Source organism: Mytilus trossulus, chromosome 7 (genome assembly GCF_036588685.1).
Source record: "Mytilus trossulus isolate FHL-02 chromosome 7, PNRI_Mtr1.1.1.hap1, whole genome shotgun sequence".
Taxonomy (NCBI): domain Eukaryota; kingdom Metazoa; phylum Mollusca; class Bivalvia; order Mytilida; family Mytilidae; genus Mytilus; species Mytilus trossulus.
The window spans coordinates 4714723-4734323 of record NC_086379.1 but is presented as its reverse complement, the minus strand read 5'-3'; the positions used below and the strand labels follow the sequence as shown (position 1 = coordinate 4734323).

The following is a 19601-nucleotide window of genomic DNA, read 5'->3' as shown; positions in this document are numbered from 1 at the left end:
TGCCAAAATACAAGGAAAAAGTATCGGCATGTAGAAGGATCATATCATCAGGCATATATCCATTTGAAATTAAAAATAGAATGGAATTTTTAATTTAATAGAGCAGGTAAAATTGCCAATATGTCGTCGTTGTACGCCGTCTTTGTATGTAAACTTGCATACATCTGTTTCTTTGTGCATATTACGGAAAACCACCGTAAACTGAGTAGACAAAAAAAACCTAATCTTCAATATTACAAATTCAATTTAAGCTCACCTGGCCCAAAGTGCCAAGTGAGCTTTTCTCATCACTTGGCGTCGTCCGTTAACTTTTACAAAAATTTAGTCCTCTGAAATTACTAGGCCAAGTTAAACCAAGCTTGTCCTTATTCATCACTAGGGTATCTAGTTTTATAAATGTGTCCGATGACCCGGCCTGCCAACCAAGATGACCGACAGGGCTAACAATGGAACATCGGGGTAACGTGCAATTTTTTTTGTTTTTGCTTATATCTCATTCTCTGAAACCAACGCATTTAGAGAAAATCTGACATGGGGTAAAAATGGAAATTAGGTCATCATGTATATCTCTCCTGAAAATTTCAGACAAATCATGCAACCCATGGTTGTGTTGCTACACCTGGATTGGTAATTGTAAGAAATTTTGCAGTTTTTTTGGTTATTATATTTAAAAATATTAGAGAAAGAGATAAACTGTTAACAGCAATAATGTACAGCAAAGCAAGATCTACGAATAATTCAAATAACCAAAACTGTCAGCTGACCCCTGAAAGATTTTTTTACAAAATATTTTCCTGTCTGAAACTGGCTACTGGGCCAAGTTCATTATAGATAGAGATAATTGTAAGCAACAAGAATGTTCTCTATAGTAAGGTCTACAAACACATCACCATCACCAAAACACAATTTGTCATGAATCCATGCGTGTCCTTGTTCAATATGCACATAGACCAAGTTGAGCGACACAAGATCTTTAGAGGATGTTAGAGCCTCTATGAGGGTCTGAATGGGGGGGGGGGGGGGGGGGGGGGTATTCTGAAAACATTTAATATTTACCCCTTTTTTTCTCTAATCTTCAAAAAATAAGTTTATTCTTTAAAAGTGATTTTTTACGCATTATTCTCTATTTTTTCCCCCTAGTTTTCTTCAATTTTAAAAAAAAAAGAGTAAAAAACATTCTTTTAAATGAATGAGAATTACGGTGATTTCCAAACAACAGCAAGGCTTTCATTTGTTTCTCAACAATGACGTGTTGATGTGCATTGTTCTGCATCATTAAAGTGCTAGTTCCTTGGAAGTAACAAGTCCAAGTTCTCATCAGTTCTTTCCAGTGATTTTGACTACATATAAGAAGATGTGGTTTAATTGTCAATTAGACAACTCTTCAAAGAGACCAAAATGACACAGAAATGAACAACTAGAGGTCACTGTACGGCATTCAACAATGAGCAAAAGCCAACCGCATAGTCAGCTATATAAACAGGGACGGATTCAGGTTTTTTGAAAGAAGGGCTGTAGTTTGTAAAGATCGCCGTGCGGGCGTGGCAAAAAAAATTGTGAGCCCCTTTTTAGGACTAAAAACATAGAATAAATTAAATATGATATATAGAGCTAATACTTACTGGGGATCATTATTCAGCTATATTATTTTAAAATGGGCTGCGGATACTATTTCTGTGGAACTTTTTTTTTTCATGAGAGTGTAATAGTCTATAAAGCATTACTTTCTGTTTGGTGGAATAGTGAAATAGAAGTCAATATGTTCTTGCTAAATCCTGTGTCGCTTTGAAGGTGTCATGATTGTCATCCTCAACCTACACAATGTGTTACTGTAATTTGAATTTCAAAATGACTGAGAGACGTTTTATTCGACGCACTGCAGGTCAACTCCGCCATATCGAATCACATGACTTTGATAATCAGTAAATTCCAGCGAAAAATATCTTTATAAGTCAAGAACTGTCGTATAAAAATTAAATGGTAGTACACGGGAAAAGGCAAAGTTCACCATGTTCACGAAGTCTAATCTGATTATAATCATTTTAAACAAAGTCCGAGCAAAAGGGGGGCGTATGCCCTCTACGCCCCCCTCTGGATCCACCACTGAATTAAAAGTTGCAAGTAGAAGTATTGGAAACCAGTTCACATTGACTAACTCCTATAGTCTGTAATCACGAAACCAAAAAAGGTTTACCAAGTTTGTTTTCACTTTTATCATACTTTTACAATCATAATTTTTATAGTTTTCTTTAAATTTTAAGAAGGGAAAATTCTGTTTACAGTTAATTTTTAGCATTTTCTTTTATTAATCATTCAATATTCATTATATTTTTAGACCACATATTTCTTTAATCTTTTTTTTTTTTGCTCGTTATTCTCTAATCTTCATTTTTAAGGGCATTATTCTCTAATCATTTAACCCCATCCCGGCAAACCCTCCTCTATAGTCACCCAATTATATCAAGAAATATAATACTGTTTTTCTTTTTTGATATTAGAAATTCACATTTCTTAATATTAGAAATTCATTTTCTATTTCTAATATTGGAAAATGATTTTTTAATATTAAAAATGTGTTCTCTATATTATCATGATAATAATCATCAAAATGATTTTTTTTTACATTGAAAAAAAGCTCTTGCCATACATATCAACAAATCACATTTCACTTCCTTTTAATGATATATGACCCTTGCCTGCATATGTTGCATCAAATATCTAACTATATAATCACAATTTTCTTGTAATCTAGGGTAGTAAAAGTACCAAGCAGTAGAGAATAAATGGTCCGTTATTATATACTTATATTATTTTCTTTTTTGGTTGGTGTTTGGTTAGATTAGTGTAATTAGACTGTTAAAAAAGCGGCCCTCTTTTCTTAATATAATTTATAGCGAAAGAACATTACGGGGGACCAGATCAGAAGTGTAAAAAAGTCACATGACAACAAATTACTGTTAACAAATTCATGGATTTCCAAAACGATATTAATGCAATTTGTTTCCTGAGGGGTTTGAAGCAGTAAATCAGCATGCCGTCTCTTCGTAAAGTTAAAGATTTTCTCGGGAACCACAGGAAATTTTCTTCGATTCAGAAAATACTTTTCCTTTTCCTAGGGTTAGGAATTCTAGCTGCATTTTCATGGAAATTTATGTTTAGCTTTTTGTGGTATGTCCTGGTGATAGTATCAACGATCGGTGTTTGTCAGTATTTAATAACATCAAAACACAACCAAACCTTTCTGTTGAACATATACTTTTACCTTTGTAAACATGAAAAGGTTATAACCAGTTGTTTGAGTTTGAAAGAAAAAATTCAAGAAATATTCACTTTTGAAGTTGTTGAGGGAGAAGTTTTAAATGACCACAGTGAAAAAATTCAGGCAGATGAAAGTGAGCGTTTTTATGATGCTAAAGATTCATATTTTCCCAATGAACAAGAAAATTACCACTCTAGCATGCAATTGTCTGATCGAAGTGTTGCTTCATGCACACAAGTTTCGTGGCTTGAGGAGGTTGAAACCATTGCTGATTTGATTCAAAAACATTTTGTACATTCATGGTTAAAGGACTTCGATCCTCACATTGATGTTCTAACAGAATATGATAAAGTATTGAGAGATGGCATAATAAATTTTGCATACAAATTAAAAAAGGTAGACCCTAGTGATTTAGTGAAGGAAATTTGCTTAAATGGCTGTCACCATTTACGAACGCTTCAAACATCTAGAGATAAATACAAAATTCAGCCAAGAAGAAGACTCAGTTCAGGAAGAAGGGACTCTGGAAGTCTTTCTTCATTAAACCGAAGATATGCCTCAGTCGAAGAAGCGTTTGAGAACATCTCAACCTACCATATAGGCATATATGATGAGAATGAAAATAACTATCTTTTTAGCATCTGTGATATTATATTAAATAAGGCATTCAGTGGTATATTTTTAAATTCACAAGTGCTAAACTATATATTATCAGAAATTTTAACGTGCAATGTATTGTTGCCAGTTTTAGACCTTTTATCGGAACCAGATTTTATTTACGAAAAAATAATTTTTATTTTGTCTGATGAGGCACTCAATATGCCTGTAGATGAAGAAGATTTTGTTGAGGAAGTGAATGAAACATTTCAGATTGGTGATAATCAATACTTTCATGATAGTTCTGATAACACTTCTAAACATTTAGGCTTGCGGAATGAAAACCCACCTGATACAATTGAAAATCAAACTGCCTCTTCAATCAATTTTTCTCCTATATCACAAAACGGTACGCATGCTACAGAAATAAACTGTGATGAAAAGTTTTTACCTGTTATTCCAATGGCCCTCATAGAGCCAGCTGCAGCCTTCTCAGTGTCTGATTCTGGTCCACCTTCACCTGTTGAAACAGGCTCTCCAGTACACAAGCTCAATGAAATGAAAGCATCAAAGCCAGATTTCTTCCTCAGCTGTTCTGATGACGATAAACCTGACATGCCTGATCATTATATGAATAGTTTAGAAATCATTGAGCCCAAGCCAGCAATATTTCTGGATGTTTGTATTATTGATAGTGAAATTAGAAATGAAAGCAGAAGTAATTCACAGTTTGTGCTATATGTAATGCAGGTAAACTATTAAATTTACCTTCTGTCATGTCTATGCATCATGTTAACATGGTTAAGTTACATTGAAGTCTAAGCATACTCTAGTGAGGGGTACTACTTGTACAACTCAAGTAATTGTTATTCAATTGTAAAAACTTGAGAATTTTTGTGGGATTGTAATATACAATGATATAAAATTACTTAAATTTTATGCACGTACAATTTTTTTGGGGGGAAAATCAAGGGGAGATTATTCAAACATTATCATTAACTTATGTATGTATATTTTATTTACTTCTTCAAGTTAATAAAGATTGCTTGTACAAATAGTACCCCTAGTAAAAAAGTAAAACAGGGAAAAAAAATCTACATCTATAAATTATAAACAATGATAAATATCATGAACATGATCTTGTATGATTTTTAATTTTAGTTTTCTTGTGTACAATTCAGAGTTTAGTATGACATTGTTTGGAAGCAAGCTGAAGGACACCTTTGGGTGTGGGAGTTTCTAGCTGTATTGAATGGCCTTAGGTTGTTGTCTGCTCTATGGTCAGGTTGCTGTCTGTTTGACACATTCTCCATTTCCATTCTCTATTTTATGATAAATTATAATACATGTACGTGATATGCATGATATGTAAGAAGTTTGATCTACCTTTAGTTATGTGTAATCATGGTAATACAGGTAAAACTAATTACATTTTCGGTGTACATGCTTCAAATAGTCAAACTCATTACATGTATTATATGACTCCCTGATATTTAGGCCCATAAAAAACTCATGAGATCAGTGAATAATAGAATATAAGTATGATATTAACATGATACATGTACATACATGACATATCATTAGTTTTGATTGAAAGGAAATGATACAGATCATTAGTTTTGATTGAAAGGAAATGATACAGCCTCTCATCATTTAGTTATTTTGTTTCAGTATGATGCTCTATACTGGGTGGAAGCAGAGAAGGAACCAGTTCTACGTACAAGACAGGCTAAAAGAAGACATAGGGAATTTATTAATTTACATTCTAGATTAGAAGATAATACGTTGTACAAAAAAAGTCTGAAAGGTAATTCTTAAACAAAATGTAGCCAAAACCAGCATAATAGTTTAAACTTATAGTATCCAGCTGTGTTCAGCGAAGCAATTTATTAACACATGCTTATTGTTATAATATACATTTAGTGAACAATGAGAATTAAATTGCATAGCAAAAATCATTTGACCTGCTTCGAAATTATGTCTGGTCAGAATGAAGACATTAAATCTGATGCCTTGTGTACAGACAGTACCACGTTAAGAACCCTTGCAACAACTATTTGAGGGGAATGTAGGTAACCTCTTGCAAGGCTTAATTTCTGTCCCTATCCAATATACCCTTATTTTCTAGCATTCTAGTGGCAGTCCAAATTTTCCAAATCGTATACCCAATAATGCCTCTTTTACAAGACCTACCTACTATATGTACAACTAATATTGTTACCGGTAACTTGTTCTCGTCCTGAACATGCATGAAATATTTGCCACTGGATGTTAAACACCAACAGTTAATCAATTTATCAATTGCACCAAAACTTGGTAAATATTGGCCTCATCAACTTTGTAAAGCACCAAAATGACTGCCTCCAAGACAAATATTTCAATATAAAAAAAGTCCTACCAGGCATACTGTGGATTCATTTATTTTTGTGGGTACATATTTAAAATTTTCACTGTTGGCAAATGATTCAGCAAAACTTGCATTGTCATGGATATATAATGTTGTTGTAATGGCAAAGTCTTAATACATTCCGTTGAAGTAATTGAACATTTAAATTCTAGGTTCCCCTGTAATTTTCCCAAGACATCCATGAAAATTGGTATCCAACAAATATTAATGATATCACAGTACTTCTACATGAATTTATAGCAACATTGCTTTCTCTTCTGTAGAAAACTGATTGATGTTTTTTCTACACTACAAATCATCTGAAAACAGTTTTTTTTGCCAAATAACACAAATTGCAAGCTTGATTCAACTTCTTTGGGTCGCTCTAACATAACCAACTATCAGACTTCCTTCATACATGTCATATATAACCTGTTGACAAATTATATATTGGGAATCTGTAATATATATATATATGAAATTAGTCTTTTATGGATCATGTTACAATATTTGTATAGTTTTTATACGACCGCAAATTTTGAAAAAATTTTCGTTGTATATTGCTATCACGTTGGCGTCGTCGTTGTCGTCGTCCGAATACTTTTAGTTTTCGCACTCTAACTTTAGTAAAAGTGAATAGAAATCTATGAAATTTTAACACAAGGTTTATGACCATAAAAGGAAGGCTGGTATTGATTTTGGGAGTTTTGGTCCTAACATTTTAGGAATTAGGGGCCAAAAAGGGCCCAAATAAGCATTTTCTTGGTTTTCGCACTATAACTTTAGTTTAAGTTAATAGAAATCTATGAAATTTTGACACAAGGTTTATGACCACAAAAGAAAGGTTGGGATTGATTTTGGGAGTTTTGGTTTCAACAGTTTAGGAATTAGGGGCCAAAAAAGGTCCCAAATAAGCATTATTCTTGGTTTTCGCACAATAACTTTAGTTAAAGATAATAGAAATCAATGAAATTTAAACACAATGTTTATGACCACAAAAGGAAGGTTGGTATTGATTTTGGGATTTTCGGTCCCAACAGTTTAGGAATTAGGGGCCAAAAAGGGACCCAAATAAGCATTTTTCTTGGTTTTCGAAACCATAGCGTTAGTATAAGTAAATAGAAATCTATGAAATTTAAACACAAGGTTGATGACTATTAAAGGAAGGTTGGTATTGATTTTGGGAGTTTTGGTCCCAACAGTTAAGGAAAAAGGGGCCCAAAGGGTCCAAAATTAAATTTTGTTTGATTTCATCAAAATTGAATAATTGGGGTTCTTTAATATGCCGAATCTAACTGTGTATGTAGATTCTTAATTTTTGGTCCCGTTTTCAAATTGGTCTACATTAAGGTCCAAAGGGTCCAAAATTAAACTTAGTTTGATTTTAACAAAAATTGAAACCTTTGGGTTCTTTGATATGCTGAATCTAAAAATGTACTTAGATTTTTGATTATTGGCCCAGTTTTCAAGTTGGCCCAAATCGAGGTCCAAAATTAAACATTGTTTGATTTCATCAAAAATTGAATAATTGGGGTTCTTTGATATGCCAAATCTAACTGTCTATGTAGATTCTTAATTTTTGGTCCAGTTTTAAAATTGGTCTAAATTAAAGTGCAAAGGGTCCAAAATTAAACTTAGTTTGATTTTAACAAAAATTAAATTCTTGGGCCTCTTTGATATGCTGAATCTAAACATGTACTTAGATTTTTGATTATGGGCCCAGTTTTCAAGTTGGTCCAAATCAGGATCTAAAATTATTATATTAAGTATTGTGCAATAGCAAGTCTTTTCAATTGCACAGTATTGTGCAATGGCAAGAAATATCTAATTTAACAATATTGTGAAATAGCAAATTTTTTTTTAATTAAGAGTTATCTTTCTTTGTCCAGTATAGTAAGCAAGAAATATCTGCAAGACATTTTTTTAATTGGAGTTATCTTTCTTTGTCCAGAATCAACTTAAATCTTTGTTATATACAATATACAATGTATATTCACTTTTTACTACCAACTGATAAATTTAAATAATCTTTACCATTCAGTGATAACAAGCAGTTTTTTTTACATCTTAATATTTTATGATGTATTTAAATGAGTAGTAATTGTTGCAAACTCCATTAGAATATTTTAATTGAAATTAGTTTTGGAATAAGGGAAAGGGGGATGTGATTAAAAAATTGGGTTCAATTTTTCTCATTTGAAATTTCATAAATAAAAAGAAAATTTCTTCAAACATTTTTTTGAGAGGATTAATATTCAACAGCATAGTGAATTGCTCTAAGAGAAAACAAAAATTTTAAGTTCATTTGAATACATTCATTCTGTGTCAGAAACGTATGCTGTGTCAACTATTTAATCACAATCCAAATTTAGAGTGGAATCCAGCTTGAATGTTGTGTCCATACTTGCCCCAACCGTTCAGGGTTCAACCTCTGCGGTCGTATAAAGCTACGCCCTGCAGAGCATCTGGTTGGCTTCTCTATTCATAAAATGATTCTTTAATATGCCTGAGATATTTATTTATGTAAAATTATTTATCAAGATTTATAAAAACATCCCAATACAAAAAAATGTTTTTTTTGCTAACAGTGAATGATGGAACCACAAAATTTGATGCCCTTGAAATAGCTAATTTTCTGCAACCATGAAAATGATTTTAACAAAAATAACCGAATGCTCAGTAAATGTTACTGTTTTATGTAAACTTACAGGAGTGAAAGGTCCAAAGAGATGGCAAACTCTACCATTTGGAAATTTAAACAAGAAAAGTATTGAAGACAGAAGAAAAAACTTAGAGACTTACTTAAAGGTAATGTAAATATATAGTTATCAATACCTTTACACAAAGAGTTATGTATAATGCCTGTCCATTTTAAAATGAGCATAGGACCTAACATTCGAGGACTACATGTATTTCGATTCTTTTAATATGAATACCTGTTACATATAATTTGAAATATATTTATTTTTAAACAGACCAATTGTGCCAATTAGACATGTTCTCAAGGCAGTCGTTATAGTTTGATGTAGTGAAAAGGTTTTATTTAAAAAAAAAAAAGCAAAATATTAGACAATGTTTAACCTCCAAGCTATGATTTAAGCCAAAACAATGTAGTAATATTTCTTTTTTGGTTTAATTTGTCAAAATAACCTTTAAAAAAAATCCATTTCAGATGATCAAATGAATTATCAAGCTTATAAGTCAATAATTCAAACCTCATCTGAATCCTTATTTGCCGTACCTTCAATTTTATCTCTTATTTTGTAAAATTACAATACATCTCATAAATGTTTCTAAGATGAACATGTTGACAAATCCTTATTGCTGCTGTTGAGTGAATCACAGTGAAACTGGGTGATTGCTGGTGATTTGTAGTGATACCACTCTGATTGATAACTGTATCATATCATGCTAGTGAAAAACTTTAGATAGAAATCACCAGTATTCAAATTGAAAAATCATCTTGATGAGGGATTTTTAAATGAATCACTTTGCATTTAATGCAAACATACAAGTACTAAAAAGTAGAATCACAAAAATACTGAACTCCAAGAAAAATTCAATACGCAAGTCCCTATTAAATCAAATAGTACATGTATACTATAGCCATGAACTATAGACAGGTGGAGTAAAGCATATCCACTCAGTCTTTAGTGAATTGAATGCAAGTACATTATACTTACATCTTGAAGATTTTTAATGCCATGGATTGTGGACATTTGTAATAAGCAATATCCATCCAAGTGTATTTTAAAAGTGCAAGTACTCACATACTTATAGCTATGGGTTGTGGACATTTGGAATACCAGAACACAGTTAGCATGTTCACGATTTTTTTAACTAATTAACTTTGTGATTCCCATTTCAGTCGTTGATCCAGATAGATGATATATGTAATGGTCCTGAACTAAATGAATTCTTGGCGTATGAAGGGGATGGTCATATTGCATTCGTCAGGAAAACACCCGAAAATAGTATGCCAAGATTTGATAAGGTAATAATAAATACACAAACTGATTAAGCAATGGTGAAAAAAACTGCATATTAATGAATTTTTACATTTTAACAAAAAAATGTTTAAATTTAAATGCTTGATTGCAGTATTTTCCCTGCAAATTTCATATAGCACCCTGCTAAAAAGTTAAGTTTAAAAACTTAAAAACTTTAATTTTCAAATAACTTCTTGTTTCTAGAAATTATAGCATCCCATCCACTATTTTATCACCATCAACTGAAAAAAGGCGCAAAGAAAAATAAACAGTAAACTTAAATTATCAAAATATCTAAACTCAATATTATTCTTATAACAGAGCTTAACATACAACTGGTCTTATTTAACATTACATCATTACCTAATTTTAACTTAATTTTTTCTGATATTTAAAAACATAACCATTTATGAGCCTTGTTTTATTTCAGGCTGATCATGCTTTACACCACAGGCTGTTTAGGCGGAATGTATTGGTAAATCCTGTCTGAACAGTCTGTAGTGTATAACATGATTTAGCCTGAAATGTACAGTCTACTGATCTTCTTTTTTTTCCAGATGATTGTGAAGACGATGTCTGGAGTATTTGATGAGATAATAAAGATTCCTAGTCGTGTCAACTTTCCAAGTCTGCCTGGTAAAAAGGAGACCAATAAAGAAGTAGAAAAGAACGATTGTGATCTAATAGCTGTCGACTTTGACCTAAATACAAAACTTGTAAATATTATATACAATGTTACAGTGTTTATGCCCAACCTACGATAGTAGAGGGGCATTATGTTTTCTGGTCTGTGGGTCAGTTTGTCCTTTCGTCCATCTGTACATTTGTTCGTTCTTCTGTCTGTCCTGCTTTAGGTTAAAGTTTTTAGTCGAGGTAGTTTTGGATGAAGTTGAAGTCCAACTTGAAATTAAAACACATGTTCCCTTTGTTATCATTTTTAGCTCACCTGGCCCGAAGGGCCAAGTGAGCTTTTCCCATCACTTTGCGTCCGGCGTCCGTCGTCGTCCGTCGTCCGTCGTCGTTGTTAACTTTTACAAAAATCTTCTCCTCTGAAACTACTGGGCCAAATTAAACCAAACTTGGCCACTATCATTATTGGGGTATCTAGTTCAAAAAATGTGTCCGGTGACCCGGCCAACTAACCAAGATGGCCGCCATGGCTAAAAATAGAACATAGGGGTAAAATGCAGTTTTTGGCTTATAACTCAAAAACCAAAGCATTTAGAGGAAATCTGACATGGGGTAAAAATGTTTATCAGGGCAAGATCTATCTGCCCTGAAATTTTCAGATGAATCGGTCAACCCGTTGTTGGGTTGCTGCCCCTGAATTGGTAATTTTGTGGAAATTTTGCAGTTTTTATACGACCGCAAATTTTGAAAAAATTTTCGTCGTATATTGCTATCACGTTGGCGTCGTCGTCATCGTCGTCGTCGTCGTCGTCGTCCGAATACTTTTAGTTTTCGCACTCTAACTTTAGTAAAAGTGCATAGAAATCTATGAAATTTTAACACAAGGTTTATGACCATAAAAGGAAGGCTGGTATTGATTTTGGGAGTTTTGGTCCCAACATTTTAGGAATTAGGGGCCAAAAAGGGCCCAAATAAGCATTTTCTTGGTTTTCGCACTATAACTTTAGTTTAAGTTAATAGAAATCTATGAAATTTTGACACAAGGTTTATAACCACAAAATAAAGGTTGGGATTGATTTTGGGAGTTTTATTTTCAACAGTTTAGGAATTAGGGGCCAAAAAAGGGCCCAAATAAGCATTATTCTTGGTTTTCGCACAATAACTTTAGTTAAAGTAAATAGAAATCTATGAAATTTAAACACAATGTTTATGACCACAAAAGGAAGGTTGGTATTGATTTTGGGAGTTTCGGTCCCAACAGTTTAGGAATTAGGGGCCAAAAAGGGACCCAAATAAGCATTTTTCTTGGTTTTCGCACCATAATGTTAGTATAAGTAAATAGAAATCTATGAAATTTAAACACAAGGTTTATGACTATAAAAGGAAGGTTGGTATTGATTTTGGAAGTTTTGGTCCCAACAGTTAAGGAAAAAGGGGCCCAAAGGGTCCAAAATTAAACTTTGTTTGATTTCATCAAAATTGAATAATTGGTGTTCTTTAATATGCCGAATCTAACTGTGTATGTAGATTCTTAATTTTTGGTCCCGTTTTCAAATTGGTCTACATTAAGGTCCAAAGGGTCCAAAATTAAACTTAGTTTGATTTTAACAAAAATTGAAACCTTGGGGTTCTTTAATATGCTGAATCTAAAAATGTACTTAGATTTTTGATTATTGGCCCAGTTTTCAAGTTGTCCCAAATCGGGGTCCAAAATTAAACATTGTTTGATTTCATCAAAAATTGAATAAATGGGGTTCTTTGATATGCCAAATCTAACTGTGTATGTAGATTCTAAATTTTTGGTCCAGTTTTAAAATTGGTCTAAATTAAAGTGCAAAGGGTCCAAAATTAAACTAAGTTTGATTTTAACAAAAATTAAATTCTTGGGCCTCTTTGATATGCTGAATCTAAACATGTACTTAGATTTTTGATTATGGGCCCAGTTTTCAAGTTGGTCCAAATCAGGATCTAAAATTATTATATTAAGTATTGTGCAATAGCAAGTCTTTTCAATTGCACAGTATTGTGCAATGGCAAGAAATATCTAATTTCACAATATTGTGAAATAGCAATTTTTTTTTAATTAAGAGTTATCTTTCTTTGTCCAGTATAGTAAGCAAGAAATATCTGCAAGAATTTTTTTTAATTGGAGTTATCTTTCTTTGTCCAGAATCAACTTAAATCTTTGTTATATACAATATACAATGTATATTCACTCTTTACTACCAACTGATAAATTTAAATAATCTTTACCATTCAGTGATAACAAGCAGTTTGTTTATATCATGTATTTAAATGAGTAGTAATTGTTGCAAACTCCATTAGAATATTTTAATTGAAATTAGTTTTGGAATAAGGGAAAGGGGGATGTGAATAAAAATTGGGTTAAATTTTTCTCATTTGAAATTTCATAAATAAAAAGAAAATTTCTTCAAACATTTTTTTGAGAGGATTAATATTCAACAGCATAGTGAATTGCTCTAAGAGAAAACAAAAATTTTAAGTTCATTTGAATACATTCATTCTGTGTCAGAAACCTATGCTGTGTCAACTATTTAATCACAATCCAAATTTAGAGCGGAATCCAGCTTGATAGCCTCTAGTTCTAATCTAAATGCCAAATTAATTTTTCACTCCAATTTCGCAGTCTAATGAACATAGAAAATAATAGTGCCAGTAGAGTGTCCATGTACTATGGACACATACTTGTTTCATTTAAGATATTTTGTGTAAATATAGCTATGAATTTACTATAAGTAATTTAAATTTGAGCATAAAAGACAAAAACTTTACTGACAAATTACAGTTATAATTAAATGAGTATTTGAGTTTTATTTAAATAAACAGGAGACAAACAACACAGAAAAAAGCAACAAAATGGGATTAAGGTGGCTCGGGCGGCAGTCGGGCCTTTTCGAAATTTCTATCAAAAGTGCTGTATTTTTGTTTATTTTATTCTTTAAAGAAAATGAATCAAATTGGTCGAAACAAAAATAGGGGGTCACGGACCATTTAAGCTCAAAATTTTACTTGTTAACAGGTGAATGATAAGGAAAATAGAGGTGTTGACATATTTTTATCGGAATATCAAAAAAACGTTCTATGACAATTGGTCCAAAACTGTAATATGAAAAGCTGGAATATAGCTTCAAAGAATGAGCCAATAAAAAATATACGTCACCTATAAGGAAAAAAATTATTTTGCCTTAAAACCCAAATGTTGGCGGGAAAATGGTGAAAATGGGTGATATGTCATTTTGACCCTTTATCAAATACAAATAATAACGAAAATATTCTAATAGTCACATAAATACACTGATTTAACATTTCTAATCAATCAAAATGTTTAAAAAATTATATCGAATTTACTGCGTGAAATTATGCGCAGTCGAATAGTCCCGAGCCACCTTAAGTTCAACAATAGATTACTTTCTATACACTATGTAAATCTCTTAGTGACCACTACAGAAAGCCATTGTTTTGTTGGTCTCTCTTCAAATCTTGACCATGATATTTAATGTAGAATGTGTTCATTTATTTTCATTCATATTTAAGTTCAATCTTACAATTACAGCAAAGCCTAGAAGAAGAACTGCAAGAGTATATCAATAGTTATGATTGTCCATTTTTCACGTCAGACGATTTACCTCAGAACAAATTAGAGGAGACAGCAGGTATTTAAAGATATTCTAACATTTAGATATGAAATCACCACTCAAAAAAACTTGTATAGTGAAAGATTTCTAATTACTGCTAATTGTGTTAAGTTTGTATTTTTAACTAATCTATTGATTACATCACCTCTCCAAGGTAGAAGGAAGCCTTTATTTTTTAAATGAAAACTTAAGAAAATGTGGCATTTGACCACCATGTGAATATATATGGTACTAACTTAGGCTGTTAGTTTCTTAACTGAATTGTTTCACATTTTTTAAAGTAGCCTTTTATAGCTGACTATACATTATGGGTTTTTCTTGTTTTTGAAAACCATACAGTTGCCTATAATTGCTTACATACTCTTCATTTGAACTTGATAGCTGTTGCATTGGCAATCATATAACATCATCTTATTTTGATATTGTACAGAAAGCTTATTCCTCATGTTTTTCCCCTTTCAGATCAATTATCAGAAGAAGATATATCTTTAGCAGAAGCTGTTGTGGATATTGGGGTACAAACTTTACAAGGGAAGGATAACTGGGTCTGCAGGGAAAGGGTCATTATTGTGATGAAACGTTTGATAGGGGTCATTCTAGACAGGTAGGTTTACAGATGCAGTTTGTAGAATGTATCGGTGTTTTGCATTTACACTAATCTGCAATTTATTTGCGCCATTTGTTTTTTCTTCCCATTTTGAATATTTACAAGTCATTGCTAGCTGAATTCCGACCTTGTGATATCTTCTGTCCAATACATAACTTAAAACTGTAAAAGTAATTTTTTTCCTTATTTGAATTAATTGTTGCCTGGATTTTGTAAATGGCATCAATAAAATCTAAATGTTTGAGTAACAGAAGTATTTAAATCAATGACCTCAACATATTTTTTGGCGCAATTGAAAAAAAACCAATATTTTCAAAACTGGTGCAAATTTTATATGCCTTATTATGTATATATATATCTTACATTATTTTTACACTTTAATATAAACATGATTTTAGACAATTTGTTTGCATAACCACATAGATGCAATTGGTTGTATGACTAGAGCAAAAATTATATAAAGGTTATGTATCAAAAATTACAAAAAAAATATAAGATTTTATTTGCAAATACTTGCAATTTACCAATAGATAGGATTCTAAGGTTAATAATTTTCAACCCCAGGTTCAAAGCATACAATTCTTCAAAATAACCCTTGCCATATTGTGGGGTTAAAAAGGAAAAGAGATGAATTGAATAAAGACATGATCAAAGTCTTTAAAAAGTATTGATCCAGCATATTAAGATGGGTACACAAACAGATAAGAAATTAGCGCCTCATAATGATAGTAATAGTAATGACTAGTTATACATTGTATTGCCTATTTAGATGGTTAAGGGACCAGATCACTGATTTGACATCAGAACAGATGTGTGTCAAGTATCTCCAATTGTTACGAAGGACCGTGTGGCCTGATGGAGAATTGTTTGAGGGTGGCAGACCAGTAAAAACAGACAGACAGAAAGCTGCCACCAAAGAACAAGCTAGAAGATGTCTGGCTCAGTTTTTTCCAGGTGAGATTTTTGAGGAGTTACAATTCTAGGACTATAGGACAGTAGGCCCCTCTTTGTGTGATAGTGATACCTGCACCAATGACCTAATCATATATCAGAACCAAAGTATTCAGGATTTTCTACATTATGACAAGAATGATCTGGAAACTTGTTAATCAGTTTAATATAAGGTAGTACATGTACATACCACTACAGGGAGATAACTCTTTAAAAATCAGCTGAAAGTTTTAAACATGTTCTATTGTTAAAGAAAAATTTAGCTGCTCTATGATAAAAAAAATAGTGTTTGTCAAACTGCTGTAAATCCAATGAATTTTTCTGATAAAGTGTGTGGATCTTGGAAAGAATGCTCAATTTTTAGGAGAATCAGGATGAATTGGTTATTTTTCCAGGATTCAGGATGGCACCCCTCTTAACCCCTTGTAGAACTTTAGAATGTTTCATTCATACTCAAAATCAATATAACTGGCATGTGTAAAACATGAAAGACACCACCCATTCATTGATATGTGACATATGTCAAAACATTGATGACACTGCTTATTCAATGATACTTGACATATATATGTCAAAACAGTGCACCATATATTCAGTAATACTTATAGCACATGTGAAAACATCAAAGTAAGCATATTCAAAAGGTACTAGACTTTTGCAACAAACAGCTTTTGCATCAAAATTAATATTTTACCATTCAAGAATCCTACTTGATGGAAATGAGACATTCATGAATCTTTATTTCTAAACCTCTATGTGAGAAAATGTTCATGGGAGACAACTCTATCTTACACTATGATAAATGATATCCTAACAGGAGTTACTGTATTTATTTGTATAAGATCTTAAATAGAATTTAAGTATTCACATGATTCTATGCCAGGACTCGCATATATTTTAAACATTGATAAAATTTCAAAACAAAAAATCATAATGAGAGTCAAACATCATAATTTTTTTGAAAATTTCCAATAAACACATTTTTTTTTATGAAGATCTGTTAATTTCTAGATACACTAAGAAGACTAGTTGGAAAAGAAGACTTTGACCATGGCATCAATGAGATTATTGAATCTTTGCAATATAAAAAATTGAACAGGTAAACTTTGACTCTTATTCTTTACTGCTTCTCAAGTGTTTTTAATAATTTGATTTAAAATAAAGATCTTGTAATGATATTTCTATAATTTCCACTTGGTTGTTGCCTCTACAACTTTTCAAATTAGTTACCTAATTTTAGAGATGTTCATCTGAGAAAAATTTTCTGAATTGATATTACTATAGGACCAGTTAAGCGTTGCATGTACTGTGGATTCATCAATATTCGTTAGATACCAATTTTTGTGGATTTTGTGGGTACATGATAACCACGAATTTAAATCTTCAACCATACGTAAATTTCTATATATACTTTGTATGCAGATATTGGCATAACCACGAAATCGAATAGCCACAAAAATGCAATTTTTCTTCAATCCACAAAAAAATTGATACCCACGAAAATAAATGAATCCACAGTACATGGTTTTGAATTCAAAACTGTTATTTTGATATCAACATTTAGCAGTAAAGTCAACTCAGACTTGTTTGAGAGGTCATCTCAAGCTTTTATTAAGATGTGTAGAAGGTCTCATTTCTACTTTGAGATGAAGAACAAATTTAAAAGCACATTTCATTTGCTTTGTTTTTAATTCGTTGTATAAATGTTTTTTATTAAAATTAATACACTAAAATACTTCTCTTTATTATGTGCTCACTAGGGTCTTTTCTTTTATTCTATTTTGTACAGGCACTTGATTTATACATTAATGGACCAATTGATGGACAACGTTTATTCAGAAACCAGTGACAGAAAAAGTTCTACATAGTTACAGAAAAACCAAAGAATTAATTACTTAACAGAATAATGCTGTCTCTTTTTTGTTCGAAATTTAATTAAGTTTTTTTTTTAAGCATATTAAGTCATAGGCCACAAACAGTATTGTTGTTCCTTGCCAATAGGTCAACGTTTTTAATTAGAGTTATGGGACTTTGACCATTGTATGGATCTTTGTAACGCAACCACTGTGAAATCATAGATTATTGTGTGCATTTATAAATGTGCATGTTTTTTATTGGACAAAATGTTAGATAAACTTTTGTGACTTCAGGCAAAGCTGTCTATAGATATATGTGCAAGTTTTTGAAACTTAGTTCTTATTAATGCAATACCTACTCAAACGCATTATTTTCATTTATAAAAACCTCACACTTAAATCTGAATTTATAGTACTCTGAGAACCTATGTTAGACAGCTTTTCTAATTCATAAGGTTGTACATCTTTATGTATTATTGACCATATATATCTAATACCTTCATTTTCATTTGGCAGTTTTTACAGAAAATATAGATTTTTGACTTTTTTTTTATCTTCAACTTCTCAGAGACTGTTTGACTGAAAGCTCTTTACCTTTATAGGTTTGGTTATAATCTTGTGTAGTTGAACAGACATTACCACCATTTTAATTTGACAATTTTTATGTAAGTTATGAGATTTTAATCAACTTTGTTTAATCGTAATACAGGAACACTCTGAGCGTTCATTCTAGACATTTAGTGTTTTATTGTGATGACTGATTTTAATGGCAGTATAGCAGTATAACTTTTGTGAAGTTAAAAGTTATCATATTTTTGTTTTTATGTTTTATTTTTATTGTTATAAAGATTTTATTGAACTCCATTAACAGGGTCATATTGATGTTTAAAATAACATGTGTTCCAAGATGTAGGGTATTTGTAACATTGACTTCAAGAACTTGCATTAGATATTCAGCCATGTTTTTTTCATATTCAGTTAGTTTATAAGTTATAACTGTCAGTTTAAAAAAACACCAACATTATACAACTTTTAGAATTTATTTTTTAAGACAATTTTGTTCTAGGACCAATTTAAAATTTTACCCTTTCAGCACATTTTTCCAAATTTCGCAGTAGTAATGTAGCAATAAATTTCATTTAAATATTTGTAGGGGGCCATCTCAAACTTAAACTCACCTTTCAACTTTGAGATGATTCTTTTTCAAAAATTATCCAAGGGCAATAATCATGAAATAGGTTTTAATTGATGTAATTTTAGTCTTGAGTTACATCCCTTGACCACTATGTTGGATGACAAATTGGTTTATTTTCTTATTTAATTAACTAAATTTAGATATGTGGTACAAACAAGTCTGATGAAAGTGTAAAAATATATAAGAATAATGATGGATCTAGATCTTGTACAATAATTTGTAGTGCTGAGATATTTCGAGTGTACAATATGTATTCTTATTTAAAGATATATGAGCAGTGAAATTTTAACAGTTGTTTTTCCCTAAAATGTACTGCTCTAAAGCATAAAGTAACTGTAAGATATATGTTATGCTGTGAACACTTTTTTTAAAGAACTAATTATTGTTAGCTGTGAATGTGCAAAAATTTATCTTTTGTCATATATTTTATAAATGACTGTACTAAGTTTTCATTTGGCCATTTATAAAAGTTATC

At 31.5% G+C, this 19601-nt stretch overlaps 1 protein-coding gene across 1 annotated transcript; it reads left to right on the top strand.

The window, feature by feature from the left end:
* The first annotated feature begins 2894 nt into the window (after positions 1-2894).
* Positions 2895-19060, top strand: LOC134724513 (uncharacterized). Its single transcript, XM_063587578.1, has 10 exons — positions 2895-4606; positions 5528-5663; positions 8953-9050; positions 10111-10236; positions 10789-10947; positions 14436-14535; positions 14980-15121; positions 15894-16078; positions 17087-17174; positions 17865-19060. Exons 1-10 carry the CDS (start codon positions 3032-3034, stop codon positions 17941-17943), a joined length of 2688 nt encoding a protein of 895 aa, XP_063443648.1. The 5' UTR covers positions 2895-3031; the 3' UTR covers positions 17944-19060.
* The last annotated feature ends 541 nt before the right edge of the window (positions 19061-19601 follow it).